We start from the raw sequence: 15,354 nt of genomic DNA on the forward strand, positions 1-15,354 counted from the left end.
CTAAATACCTCTGGGCCCCATCTTTGTGAGTGTAACCAGCTACAGGGACAGAGATCCAACCAAAAGCGTTCAGGGGAAGAAGGCTAGAGGCACCCCAAACCACTGCACTATGTCCCCATCCGATGATCAGAACCTCTCTCCCCCATAAGTCCTCCTGACGCTCGCACTTCTTTTGTTTTTTCTTACAAGTGCCCTGACTCCACGGCTACTGAAGCCCGCCCACCTAATGACAAGTGCGCCCTACATGAGGGTACCCGGCACAGCCAGCTCCCGCACAAGCCGGGTTAGTGAGCAGCCGGGCCCTGCGCTCAGCACAGCACTAGGTGAAGCCTAGGGCAGGGGCTTGCAAAGACCTGGAGGCGGGCGCGTGGGAGCAGCGCGTGGGACCGGGGGTGGGGGCAGAGAGGCTAGCCAATGAAAGAGCAAACCATGCAGATGCAGCATCGGGCTGGGAAATGAGCCCACAAGCAGCCCAGCAACCCTCGGAGCTTCCATTCAATCTCCACCCTGCTCCCCACACCTCCACCTGCCCCCCAGACATGAGCACACCCGGCCTCATCGCCATATACACACCCACCTCCTGGCTCACGCTTATTGGCTCCCCGGAGTCACGTGCCCTTAGCCCAAGGGCAGAGAGAAACGTGATGTAGTCTCAACTGGCGCTTTTAGCCTAGTAAGGCGGAGCTGATGACATCATCCCACCGGCGACACTTTGGGCGGTGCTGAGGGCAGGAAGGGGCAGTGCGGGGGTGGCTGGCTTTCCATACGTCATCTCTATGCAGCGGCGGGAGGGTGGCTCATAGGCAGGGTGAAGGGCGTGTGTGGCAGGCGAGCAGCAGGACGGTGGCTGCGCGGGGAGTGCAGGGCTTCGCGGTGTGAGTAGCCCCGAGTGCCCCGTTGTGGAGCCTGGGGCGTGTGTGTCACCGCGCAGCGCCGGCCGCCGGCTCCGCTCTCCCGGGCTGCTGCGGGTAGCCCCACGGTCCCTGCGGCGACAGTCACTGGCCGGCAGCGTCGTCCCAGCCCTCCCGCCCGAGCCTGGCGCGAGCCGGTGTAACCGCCCGGGCTGCGGGGTGATAAACGGCCGGCCCCGGCCCCGCCCCCGCCCCCGGCTCTTCCCCCGGGCCGGGCCCGAGCTGCGCCCTCGGCCGGTGGGGCGGTGCGTGCCTGGGTGACAGGCGGGCGCCGGGGCGGCCGTGTCAGCGCAAGGCTGGTGCGGGGCTGGGTGAGCGGGGTGCCGCAGAGCTGCGGAGAGCACGCCCCCCGCCCCCGCTCGGCAGGCTTAGACACCCGTGACTCGGGGGCTGCTCGCTCGGTTGCAGAGGTCAGGGCTGGCTCGAGAGGTTTCGGGCTGGAGCACTGGGGCTGGGGGCGGAGGCATAGCTCAGTGGTTTGAGCATTGGCCTGCTAAACCCCGGGTTGTGAGTTCAGTCCTTGAGGGGGCCATTTAGGGGATCTGTGGCAAAAATTGGGGATTGGTCCTGCTTTGAGCAGGGGGTTGGACTAGATGACCTCCTGAGGTCCCTTCCAACCCTGATATTCTATGATTCAATGACTGCTACCCCTGCGGGAGGCCGGCGTGAAGAGGGCTCGCCTTCCTGCCGTCCGAGGTGCTGCAGTGGGGGGAGGTGGTGACTGGCATTCATGTGACTTGTATCCTGTCTGCTTATTTCAGGCACATCATGTCCAAACTGAGGGTGTCCCGTGTGGGGCTTGGGATACTGCTGGGTGCGGCTGCTGGGATCGGGTTCTTGTATGTGCTCTACAAACAGAGGAGGAAAAGGCCCTGGTGGGGAGGCAGCTCCAGGCACTCTCTGGTTCAGCTCATGCAGAACTCTGTGGGGCCCCATGAAAATGCAGAGACTCTGGGGCACCATAACCAGGGTACAGTAATTATTTCTGTTTCTACTTCTGTGTTATCTGCAAAATTGGTCTCTGACTGGCAAGGGTGGATTTGTCCTTCATGCCTGAACTTCGGTTCAGTGCTACCACTACTGCTTTTTCTGTTTGTAGCTCAGAAGTGGTTAGTATATAATTGGGATATTACCATTGTAGGAGGTAAACTGCCCACCTGCTCACCCTAAAGATGATCAGTAGATCAGCTTAAAATAACTGACGTAAATTAAAAATAATCCACTTGTTACTCAAAAAACTAAATGCACGCTATCATCAAATTAATACAGTTAATAAAATCTGACTGACTGCTAATAACCTGTTAAAGAATTTTAAAGATCCAAGATAAGCAACCTTCTTCCAGACAGTTGGTAAGTACTGAACAAACCCCAATTTATTTCAGAGAAGAATTAAACAGAATAAAATATTATTAAACATTTTTAAAAACACAAATCCTAAACAAGCAGGATGCAAAACATCACTGTTCAACCATTTTGCAGTGTGTAACATCACATTCTCCAGTCTTTGGCCCTAATTTTGGAGGGAGCTCTGTGTGGTGGACCTCCCATGCATTGAAGTCAGTGAGGCACATGTAGCCAGTTGCAGGGTCTTGCCCTGAATGATCACCACAATTTAGTTTTCACCATTTATGATGTTTCATTTCTTTTAGGATGCTATTTAGCTTGGATACTAAATAGTAACTTTTGCTTTCTTATTTAGTCAGTTTCTATTCCCTTTCACTTTTGCAGATATACTAGCGCAAGACTATTCTGCAGATTTGCAAATCTGTAGTAGGGAAACGCCTCAAGTGACCCAGACTTTAAGGTCAGAAGGGACCATCATGATCATCTAGTCTGACCTCCTGCATATTGCATGCCACAAAACTTTACCCACCTCCTGCTGTGATAGACCTGTAACCTCTGGCTGAGTTACTGCAGTCCTCAAATCATGATTTAAAGACTTCAAGTTACAGAGAATCCACCATTTACACTAGTTTAAACAGCAAGTGACCCATGCTGCAGAGGAAGCTGAAAAAGTCCTAGGGTGTCTTGCAGTCTGACCAGGGGGAAAATTCCTTCCTGACCCCAAATACAGTGATCACTTAGACCCTCAGCATGTGGGCAAGACCCTCCAGCCAGACACCTGGAAAAGATGTAGTCAACTTAACAAAGTGACTCTTTTTTTTTTTTTCATTTAAAAAGTCATTTGCTACATGTGTTATAAATAATACGGAAGACAAAAGAGAGAGGTTTTTTCTCTGCTTTTTCTGATTTGTTTCCTTTGCATACAGTCAGTGTCATTGTTTTCCCCTATATCATTTGGGGTAGATCCTGCAACTGGCTCCACCTGGATTTGCTCTGGTGCTCATGCAGAGCCACATCAACTTTAATAGGGCTTACTTTACAGGAGCTAGACCAGTGGTTCTCAACCAAGGGGCTGCAAGCCCTTTCGGGGAGGGGCTGTAACCTTGAGCCTCGGCACTCCCCTGCTGTGGGGCTGAAACCCTGAGTCCCTGCGCCCACCCGCAACGGGGCTGAAACCTCAAGCACTGGTTCTCCCTCCACTGCCGTGCCAGAATGGGACAGTTCTAGGGGCAGCTCCACTCCCACCCCTTCCTCCTCTCCCCGGCCCCGAAGCTGGAGTCAGGCAGTGCGGCGTTCACCGAGGCAAGTCATGGAGCAGGCAGCCATGGCATTCCCCCGTCTGCTGCGGGTGCCCGAGGTTGTGGCTGCTCCTGAGCTCACGCAGTCAGTAAGAGCTTCCTAGGCAGGGGGATCCCCCCCTCTGTGGCCGGCAGAGCCCTTGGAGGAGCAGTGATCACAGGGGAGCCCTTCTGGCACACAGCCCCTAGCTACCCCTTCCCTACATCCTGAGCTACCTCCCTGCCCATGCACAGCTCCTAGCTACCCTCTCCTTGCACTCTGAGCAGTTGCCAAACTTTTTGAGCAGAACCCCCACCACGCAGAACCCCCACCGCACACAACCCACACAGGCTAGGTGGCCTGCTGAGGTGAGTCAGGGGGTGGAGGTGGCATTGCCTTCCTGGACCCTGCTGTGTGGAACTGGCCCAGGCCCTGCTGGCCTCTGCCTCCCCAAAATAGAAATACCAACTACACCTATGCCTGAGGGCCTGCCCGGAGCCCCAAGTCCCCAATCTCTCCCCAGCTGGGCCCTGGAGTTTTTATAGCATTTTGAGCAGGGCCTCAGGGGAAAAAAAAAAAAGGTTGAGAACCCCTGAGCTAGACCATAGTAAGTTTCTAAATGTTTTGTTTGTGGGTGTGTGCGTGTGAGAGAGCGAGAGTTTTTTATAAGCAAATAAGGGACAAAATATTTTATTTAAAGAGAACCAGGACCCCAGTGTGCTAGGTGCTGTACAAACACAAAATAAAAAAACATTCTGTACCCCAAAGAGCTTACATCTAACTGATGTTAATTTTCTTTGTACTGTTTTACTTCTCTTAAAACACTTGTTTAAAAGTTGTGATGTGGACAAGGGCATGGAACTGAATAATTAGATTACAGTAACTAGATTGTGTTCAGCTGCATAAAACTAAGGACATAATGGCCATGCTGGGACAGGCTACAATCCACCTAGCACAATATCCTGTCTTCCAACAGTGGCCAGTGCTAGATGCTTCAGAGGGAAGGAACAGAACAGGTCATTTATCAAATGATCCATCTCCTTTTGTCCACTCCCAGCTTCCAGCAGTTACAGGCTTAGGGAGACCCAGGGCATGGGGTTCCATCCCTGACCATCTTGGTTAATAACCATTGATGGAGGTATTCTTCATGAACTTATCTTATTCTTTTCTGAACTCAATTATAGTTTTGGCCTTCACAACATCCCCTGGCAACAAGTTCCACAGGTTGACTGTGTTTTGTGTGAAGAAGTACTTCCTTTGGTTTGTTTCAGTTGTAACTGTAGTGTGTAGGTTGTATGAGACAAGTGCACTGAACCACTTTTCTAAGTGGCTTTTTCCCAAGGTCATTCTCTATCAACAGTATTTGAAAACGCATTATTTCTCTGCAAAGAAATTTCTCTCAGGTCCTTTACTTTTCCTCTTAGTTTTTGCATTGCTTTTCATTAACAAACTTTACTGTGCCATTTACAGGCTAATACAGGTTCTATTATGTGGAGAGTTGTTTTTTGTGGTGTATTTTTAGGGTTTGTTTGAAGTAAAACGTAAAGGGACACTTACAATTTTCTTAAAACTAAGACCAATGAAATTGTAGAAATATTTTTTTACAAACATTAAAAAAATAAATCCAGTTAAAACATCGTAAAAAATTGATATCCCCTTGCCTGTCCACGACCAAACTTTTTACAGCTAGGAATTTGAAAATGTAACTAACTTGATTGATAGTAATTGTCCAAACTGAAAAATGGAACAAGTTAAACAATGATTCTAAATTGAGTGAAACAAATTGGAGTGTTAAATGTTTCACTTTCAATAAATCATGGTGGTGTTAGTAACCTAGATAAAGAAACTTGCTTACACCAGAGGATTTTTTTTTTCAGTTGTATCCCTCTAAATATATTGAAAGAAGTGTAGTGATTTCAGTGTAGAAAATAAAGGCTAGTTGGAGGACAGAATCTTGTAATTCAGGATATGCAGTACATCAGTTTAACTAGTTTTACGGCATGAGCAGCAAGCTTTCACTCAGTTTGGGTTTTAATTTTTGTATTATACAATATGTTGCTATTACATTTTAAAAAGGGACAGTCAGCCCAAAATTTAATTTTTTTTCTTTTTTGGGGGGGGGGGGGGGGAGCTTGGTGACTTGTTACCAGGGTGCTGGGTGTGCTTTTGGAAAAAAAAAAAACTGCATATTTGCAATAAAAACGTTTTCACTGAAATCATAAGAAATTTGATTTTTTTACTTAGCATTCTTCCACAGTGCTGTGTACCATCCCAGCAATGTAAAATTTTGTGAACCAGAAAGTGAAACCTAGAAGTCTAACCTCGTTTGTTTGTGGTGTTAATGTCCAAATCAACAGCATAAGTAATGAGAAGCAAAATACTTATCATTTTTTAGTTTTAATAATCTGAAGGGTTGACAGACTGTTTTATTTAAAAGATTCCTTCCTTCGAAGTCCTTAAGTTATTTTTCTTACTATAGTCATACTTGACTTAAGGTGTGATTATTTGTGTCTTATAAAAATAAATTTCTGGCCTTATGGTAAGAAATAGAGAAACAAGTTTAAAAACAAGACCGTTTGTAGAGAGCTTTGATAATAGTTAAATCGGTGGTCATACCAGCAGTACATGTTGATCATGTTGCAGCTGGAGCAAAGTACAGCATCTTAACAGATAAGCTAAAATATCATAAATATTTAGGGCACAGCAACCATATGTTTGAATTTGCTCATCTGATATTAAGAGTCCATGCCCCTGTCTGCAACAGTAGAGATTTTTCCTCATGTCCTTGGCCGGAATTAGTTTGCATACCTCTGTTCCACTGTCATACATTATTTTATGAACTAGTTGATCTCCTGGCTGATATTCTGCATTCCAGAGTTGGTTGCATTTCAGAAGTAAAGTGAAGTGTGGCTATTTAAGACTATTTTAGAGCCATATAAATAGTATTTCATTTGCTTAATTATGTGTAACTACATAATCATAAGAACAGCCATACTAGGTCAGACCAAAGATCCATCTAGCCCAGTATCCTGTATTCCGACAGTGGCCAATGCTAGGTGCTTCAGAGGGAATGAACAGAACAGGTATTCATCCCCTGTCACCCATTCCCAGTTTCTGGCAAATAGAGGCTAGGGACACGGTCCCTGCCCATCTTGACCAATAGCCATTGATGGAACTTATCCTCCAGGAACTTAGCCAGTTCTTTTTTGAACCCTGTTATAGTCTTGGTCTTCATATCTTCTGGCAGAAAGTTCCACAGGTTGACTGTGCATTGTGTGAAGAAATATTTCCTTTTCTTTTGTTTTAAACCTGCTGCCTATTAATTTCATTCGTTGACCCCTAGTTCTTGCATGATGAGAAGGAGTAAATAGGACTTCTTTATTTACTTTCTCCACACAAGTCATTATTTTATAGACCTCCATCATCTCTTAGTCATTTCTTGAGTGGTAACAACTAATTTAGACCCCATCATTTTATATGTATAGTTGGGATTATGTTTTTCAATATGCATTACTTTGCATTTTTCAACATTGAATTTCATCTCCCATTTTGTTGCCCAGTCACCCAGTTTTGTGAGATGTCTTTGCAACTCTTCACAATCTGCTTTGGACTTAACTGTCTTAAGTAGTTTTGTATTATCTGCAAATTTTGCCACCTCACTGTTTGCCAATTTTTCAGATCCTTTATGAATATGTTATTTAGGGATCTGGGGCAAAAATTGGGGATTGGTCCCGCTTTGAGCAAGGGGTTGGACTAGATGACCTCCTGAGGTCCCTTCCAACTCTGATACTCTATGATTCTATGTTGAAGTACTGGTCCCCATACAGATCCCTAGGGGACACCACTATTTACCTCTCTCCATTCTGAAAACTGACCGTTTATTCCTACCCTTTGTTTCCTATCTTTTAACCAGTTACTGATCCATGAGGGGACCTTCCCTCTTATCCCATGAGCGCTTACTTTTCTTTAAGAGCCTTTGGTGAGGGATCCTTGTCAAAGGCTTTCTGAAAATCCAAGTATATTATATCCACTGGATTACCCTTGTCCACATGCTTGTTGACCCCCCTCAAAGAATTCTAGTAGATTGGTGAGGCATGATTTCCCTTTACAAAAATCATGTTGAATCTTCCCAAACAAATCATGTTCATCTATGTGTCTGATCATTCTGTTCTTAACCAGTTTTCCCAGTACTGAAGTGAGGTTTACCGGCCTGTAATTTCTGGGATTACCTCTGGAGCCTTTCATAAGAATTGCTGTTACCTTACTCTTAGTGGGAATATAACTTTAAAACCTGCCTGTGACAGACAGACAGTTTTAACCAAGGAAAAGAAAGGGAAGCATGCTTAAAAGTAAGCAACCTCCTCGATTGCAGTGGTCACTGATGTATTCATTTTTTTCTGCAGTGCACTATTACATGGTTTTATTCCCCTCTTTGAATGTCCAGAAACAAGCATCTGGTAATGTTTTCCTGTTTCTAATCTTTGTCACTCACCTCTATGTCTAATTAAGTTTTTTCTCACTCTTTTTTAGTTCTGCTTATAAGACAAGCACCAATGGAGGCTGGTGATGGCATTACATACACCTCTCTTTTAACACAAGAAGAGCAAGTGGAAGTGCTGAACCGTCTGGACTTTGTGCTGAAAAACATTATAGAGCTACGAAAAGAAGTGGAGGAACTGAAGAACAGCCTGCAGAGTTTAGCTGGGGAGATCAGTGGAGAAGTCAAGTAAGTACAAAACCACCTTCCTTTTGTCAATCATAGACAATTAGAAAACCATCTCTCTATATGCCTTGAAAGAGCTCACAGATCAGCAAGTTTTAGGTGAAAACAATCTTGTCCCCTCTGCCTTCTCTAATGAAGAGATCAACCTATGTATCTTTTATAAATGGGAATCAGGACAAGTCTCTCATGCAAAGAGCATATCCACCCTTCATTACAATAATGCTCTAAAAATGGGCAAGGGTATAAGCTACTGTTTTCTAAAATTTGTCCCATCTTCCCCCACCTAACTCCCCCAAACAGAGAGCCAATGCCAGTCAAGGAAATTTGAAATCCAATGTATGCTCAATATTCTACAATTTGGATAATCTGAGCATGCACAGGCATGTGTTTACAATCTCTTTTTGTGTAAATCCCACTAAAGGGTAGGATTATTGAAACTGGAAAGGAGAAGATCCAGAAGGAATTGGCTTTAAGTTGTCAAAATTGTGACAAGAATAGTGAAAACTAATCATTCAGTCCTTTTTGATTTGTTCGTTACACTAGAACAAGGAGATATTCAGTGAAATTAAAAGCCCAGTAAATCTAGAACCAATAAATGGAAATATTTCTCTTACACAGTTTGTTTGTTCACTAGAGGTGAAATTCTGGCCCTACTGAAGTCAAAACTCCCTTTGACTTCACTGGGGTCAGTATTTCACCCTAGATGTACACTTACTCAAAGGTCAGTGGAACAGTTACTCTGGATTCTTAGGCCTGTAACTTTATGACAATCAATACTTATAGTTGTACAAAACAATGACAGTATGAGAAGTCGTATCTATGCTTCAGGGTGTCTGATCATCTCCCTATTTCAGGAATTAAGTTTTCTTGTCATGTACAACACTGTATATAAGACTAGGTGCATTGTGGGTGTTTTCCTTCCTCTAAGCATTGGGTGCTCTCAGCTATCTTAGACAGATGCTGAACCAGATGGACTAGTGGTCTGTAAATTTCTGGCTCTTTTCTTGTCTCTGTAGCAATGGTTGTCCCATTCATATCTACTGTAGATTATGTAGTGAATGGAATATCCTGTAAAACATGAGCTCCTCGGGGGCAGGGGCTGTCCTTTTGTTTTGTGTTCATAGAACACCTAGCACAGTGAGGCCCTTGTCTCTGACTAGGGCCTTTAGGTACTATGATAATATGAATGATAAATAATGTTTCTTCATCTTTCTTCACAGGAAGGATGATTATATACATTTTCTATTTGCCTGTGGGTTTCTGTTTGATCTCATTTATAGTGTAGCCCACAGTATTTTAAACTTGGCAATTTGTGACTTCACCCACACAAAGCAGGAACAAGTACCATTTTAATTATTGCTCCTTGGGTGTGGAGTGGATGTAATAGATTATGAGGGTAGAAGCAAAGAAATTGACATGGATTGAAATAGACACTTCTCTAGTCATTACTGTGTTTCTGTCTGTCTTTCAGATCCCACCTGGAAGAAACCCAGAAGGTAACTCGGCGGAGGCGGTACCCATTTCCTAGAGAGAGGAGTGATTCCACAGGGTCCAGCTCTATTTATTTCACAGCCAGCTCAAGAGGGGCCAATACAGATGATGGTGAAAGTGAGGGAGGGTAAGCAGAACATCAGTTAAGAACTGTTCTTGGTCTCGGAAACTCAGTAGCCACTTACTTCATTGTATTCTATATCACAGATGGGATGTTTCAATAGATGCATTTTTTTTCCTGCTCTACTTGCATTCAGTTTCATTGCATGAAACCTAGCTGTTGATTTTCTTAAAAAAGCCAGAAGTTTTAGATACTACACCTGCCCCTGAGTCCTCCTACCAAGAATTGTAATTTTGCTACCACATTTTATAATTTAAAAAAAAAAAAAATATCCCTTCCAGTTCCTGTTTGATCAACAGTCAGGGTGATGTGTGACAGTTTATATGCCATTGCAGGCAAACTGGCAAGGAAGTTATGACAGGGCTATAGGGAAATAAGAAATACTCCAGTTGGCTCTAGTTATAATTGTGGAGTATGGTGTTCTTTGAATTGTAATTCAAGAGAGGTGCTCTAGTTAGGGGCAGGCAACTTTCACTGAGAGTTTGAGCAGCAGGGCTCCATTTAACACAAACCTATGAAATCTTCTGTAGTTTGAACCAGAACTGGCAGTTAGGTACAGCTGGAGCAAGAACCCACTGTTGAGGGTGAAGCGGAGTTCACTGACTAAAGGGTGATGGGAATAAGCCTTTGGCTGGGCTGGAAGGAGATGGGTGCTATAATTCTAAACGTGACATTCTGGGAGAGATTATGTAAATCTGGTTTACGCTAACAAATCATTTGGAGTCAGAATGGCAAAAGAGCAACAGCAACTGTCAGGCCATAAACCAAAATTACTTTTGAAGTAATGTTTTCTAAAAGATCCTGAAATTAAAAGGAAGTTAAACAGAATACAGCACCTCTAATTCTAAGACTATGTAAAGCCTCGTTTTGATAGAATCATGCTCACATGTTTGTCATTTTATTTAGGTTCTTACCACACCTATCCTTGTACTATCTGAGTACCGTAAGTCACCTGATGCTTTATAAGTAGGATGCCTACTGGGTGCATGTGCCTCTGGTCAAGAGGAGGAAAGTCTTCTCTTTCCTGATTTTTTTTTTTTTTTTTTTTTAAGTCAATAGATTAAGAAGGGCATGAAGCAATTCCTGAGCATAAAATTCTGTCAGTATTTTCTCATGGAAAGGCAAATTATATGTTTTTTAGACCGAGGGTTCCAAATTACCATGTGTGTTTTCTCAGTGTCACTTGCAGGTTTTAATGAATCTTCAAATAATTTTGCCAGTGCATATAACTAGCATGTTGCCTCTACCTGCTGATAATGGGTAGGCCAACTTGTAAAGTGTGTGTGGCTGCATGGAGGAAGAAAACTGAAAGTTTCTATCTCTTTGTACAGTGTTTGTCTTCAGCTGATGGTAAAACTCTGCCAGATTCTCATATTTTGTGAGATCTTCCTTAGAGGAGGAATTTGAGCTGATCTCATTGTCATTTTTTAACCCCCTGCAAATGATATATGATAACTAATGTGCTTCAAAGTGACTAAAGAATAGTTCCACAATAATTCTGCTTTATAAAAGGAAAAAAGGCAATTCTTGACCTAGCAGGATGTTGTTTACAGCATCTTGGAATTTGGAATGTGCTTTCTTGGGATTCCCATGCTTATTCTACAGAGGTGTAAGATTTGTCTGGGTTCTTTGGCTTTGACAAAACAGAAAACATTACTCCTAAGAGACATTGAGGAAAGTATTAAAATAACAAAGCAAGAAAAGCTGTCTGAAGAGAACAGAGAATCATTTGTAGGACATGGAAATGACGGCGATGTTTCCAGCTGCAGATATATTGAGAGCATTTTACAGCTTGTCCTCTCAATCTTGTTTTGATGAAGATGGTATTCCTTTCAGATAAAATATGTAAGCTTATAGTTGATTCAGAGAAACTTTTTTTTACTTGTACAGACTATTCAGGGTGATTAAAATCCAGTTATAAATATTTCCACAGGTTTGATCATCCTTCTAGTAAGGTCACTTTTAATTACGCTCTGCAAAAGACAGTTTTGGAACAATCTCAATATAAGGATGGCAATTGTTCACCGTTGTAACACCATCCGCACCATGGTGCTAATTACTGAACAATCTTTTTGATCACTTTTGACTGTAGCCTATTGATTAATAGTTTGGGAGGGAAGGTTTTAAATTAATCTTTTATGTGCTCACTCACCTTGATTGACACAGCACAGTTGGTTATAACTGAATTGCTGTCTCCAAGTGAAATGCCCTGTTTTTTCTTTAATACTGACAGCTAAGAGGTTTTACTGAACAGCTTGCATATGTTGTTTAATGGGTTTTGTAGGGTGATTTGTAACTTTTTGAAACAAGTCACGTATGTCTGTTTTTTCTGAAGTGAAAGGTTGTCAGTAAGCCCCAATTTTGTGTGGCTAATTCGTGTTAGTTGTAGGCTAGGTACTGGATCCTAACTGCAAGAGAAATGTAATTGTTTGTTTTGTGTGAGAATGACATTATGGAATATAAGGGGACAGGTTAAAAAAAATCCTTATTATACAAATAATACTTATTGCACCAGTTATGCTCATCACTTCTTACATTTTTCTTGGTGTTGGTCGATGACGAGACTAGTCAGTTTCATTTTAGTCTACTTCACTTTGAGAATTTCAAGGGGTTTGTTTGCAGGAAAATGTGTAGACACTTATCTGCACTCACAGCTTGCATTGTTGGCAGCATACTGGTAGACCATGTCACTTAACCATCCGCTCTACCAGCACAGAGAAATGTTCAGACTTTCCCACTGTAAAGAGATCTGTACAGTCTGTAGTCTACCTTGCAAAGGTGTGTTTAAAAGTTAAAGAATGCTTCTATTTAATTAAAAATGGAAATATTAACTCAGTTTGTTTTAACAAAAGTCTTCAAGTTTTATAAAAGCTAAACTTTGGGCCAGATTTGACCTAACAACATTTTTCTGAAGCTGACCTAAACAGATAGTGTTTTTTAAGATTTCAGGTTAATAAAGTGTAGAGACTTAAAATTACAACTTTAAAACAAGTCTGTCTCATCCATTTATGAACAAGAATATGAAAAGGTGCCTGCTCCCCCTGAAATCATTGACTTAAAAGGGAGTAGGAGCAGGCCTATGGTAGTAATATTTACACAGGAAGAAAACCAACATCCACCATCTTACCTACCAATCAAAGTATTTTCAAAAGGCTTTGTTTGACTGTCAGACATGTCAGGTATTCCTTTATATGGACGTTCTACTCCCCTTCCATTACTACCATATTAATTTATAACCATATGGGTCCACATTTGCCCTAAAAGTCCATGATTCTTCTAGAACAAAATTGAGTGTCATACCTATTTTTTGCTTAGCAGTTAGGAGCTAAATTCAGGGCCCTGCAATATTTCTCTGCAATAGCTGGGAGTACCTACAGCAGGATAGAGTATTCATTTCTCTCTTTATTTTGTGTGAAGGATCTTCAACTATCACAGAAGAAAATCAACCCTAAATCTGGATCTTGGAATGCTAAAAGCTTTTCAGTTCCTCTCATAAAATAGTAGTTAGAACAAGGCATTGCCAAGACGGATTACACAATCACTTCATTCACCTGGAAATAGTTTTGAAGACGTTAAAAACATTTGGCTAATGGGGGAGTTACTGAGTAACTGATTCATGGAGGGTCAAAACTGAGATTCTGGTAGGAGGGAGGTTTAGTTTAAAGTAATTTGGCTAAACAAGACTTTACTCTGTGTAACTGGTTCTGAAAAAGTCCTTGTGTTAAAGAAGTTCTGTATGTAATAACAGATTAAATCTTCATTGTCACAAGTTACTATACTGACATCTTTTAGAAGATGTAAATGTCAATTCCAGAACCCGACGGGCACAGTGGATAATGGATTTTTTTTGAGGTGTTGGTTTAGTGCTACTAAAGAGGCATTAACTAATAAAGATAATTGCAATGGATTAAAAGGTAGTGCTCCTACTATTTACAGGTTGCAGAAAAGAGATCCTCTGATAGAGGAAACAGCTTAATATCATTGAGCTGCCTCAGCCAGCAGTATTCTGTTACCCTGAGATAGGGCAGTACAGACTTGTTGCAGGGCTGTTGGGCTTACTCCTGTCTGTCTTTCATGGTGGCTTTTAAATTACTAATAAGTATTCAGGTTTCAGAGTAACAGCCTTGTTAGTCTGTATTCGCAAAAAGAAAAGGAGTACTTGTGGCACCTTAGAGACTAACCAATTTATTTGAGCATAAGCTTTCGTGAGCTACAGCTCATTTCATCGGATGCATACTGTGGAAAGTGTAGAAGATCTTTTTATATACTTTTATATACATACATTTTTTTCATGCTTTGTGTGTATATAAAAAGATCTTCTACACTTTCCACAATATGCATCCGATGAAGTGAGCTGTAGCTCACAAAAGCTTATGCTCAAATAAATTGGTTAGTCTCTAAGGTGCCACAAGTACTCCTTTTCTTTTTAATAAGTATTCAGTTGAACCTTCTTGATTGACTGTAGTACTGATCTAATAACAAATGCCTGCAGGTGGGTAAAATCTTTGTAGAACATATCTAACAGAGGAAGACTAGTGAAAGGATAAGTGTCACGATAAGACTTTTAAACTTGAGAATCACCATAGCAAGTTAAATCCTTTTAACTTGGCTAACCTACTTTCTCAGTTAATACAAATAAGGAAAAAGCTTGGAGATAAAGTTCCATAGTGGAGGTTGCAACCAGCTTTCCATTATAAACTTGCTTTGTTTCTCTCCTTTCTTTTTAAAATCCAAAATCTATAGTTTAGATGTGAGTCAGGGAATGACTTTAACGTGACACCTTAAAAATGGGTGTTCAGGAGAGTTCAGAAAGTTGAGACTTTTTGCCATTTTTAGAACAGGTAATAAATGTAGTTTACTGGATCCCCTAGCTGAGAATTAGCTCCCAAGACCAAAACATATATTTGATTACAAATGTAAAGCTATTTGACTTTAATGTCATTATGAAATGTATGTTTTAGCACGCTTGATATAAGATATCAAAGGGATGCTGAGAAAGTAATTTTCAAGCTTTTTTTCCAACAGAGTTCAAAATGTCTCTTGATTATTAGAGAGTAAAGATAATTTTTCAGCCAAAAAGCTTATGAGAGAGGACTGCAAGCCTCCAAAGACTTAGCTGTGATTCTCCTCTACAGCAGACCTTAAGAGGGCCACCAAGTGGGGAGAGGCCCCTCTGATCTCCAATATTGCTAACACTTGTGATTTAATTGTGAGTCTTGTGTTTAATAGGTGTTTTTCTTAATTCCACAGCTCCTGAAATCATGTTATGATAATCACAGCTTTTGTTTAACCTCTCTACCTAAGTTTCTAGCCCTCATGGTTGCAGAGAGAAGTTTGAAAATGTGAAGGTCAGAGGAGATTTTTTTTTAATTAAATTTGACTGTTAAGCTTGCCTCATGATTTTGGGGAGCATGACTCCTGGCATTGGCAATACTGTATCTTCACATTGCCAACTGTCAGCTATCATCCAGTTCCCACTTGCTGTG

General features: G+C 42.1%; 1 protein-coding gene across 1 annotated transcript in view; it reads left to right on the plus strand.

The window, feature by feature from the left end:
- Positions 1–769: 769 nt before the first annotated feature.
- Positions 770–15,354, plus strand: part of RMDN3 (regulator of microtubule dynamics 3) — a 62,487-nt gene continuing 47,902 nt past the window's right edge. Inside the window, exons 1-4 of the mRNA XM_074955690.1 lie at positions 770–875; positions 1,673–1,881; positions 8,064–8,259; positions 9,728–9,874. Of these exons, the coding sequence (XP_074811791.1) occupies positions 1,680–1,881; positions 8,064–8,259; positions 9,728–9,874 (545 nt within the window). The 5' untranslated portion in view covers positions 770–875; positions 1,673–1,679. The remainder of the gene's footprint in view (positions 876–1,672; positions 1,882–8,063; positions 8,260–9,727; positions 9,875–15,354) is intronic.

The sequence above is a fragment of the Natator depressus genome, chromosome 6 (genome assembly GCF_965152275.1).
Source record: "Natator depressus isolate rNatDep1 chromosome 6, rNatDep2.hap1, whole genome shotgun sequence".
Lineage (NCBI taxonomy): Eukaryota > Metazoa > Chordata > Testudines > Cheloniidae > Natator > Natator depressus.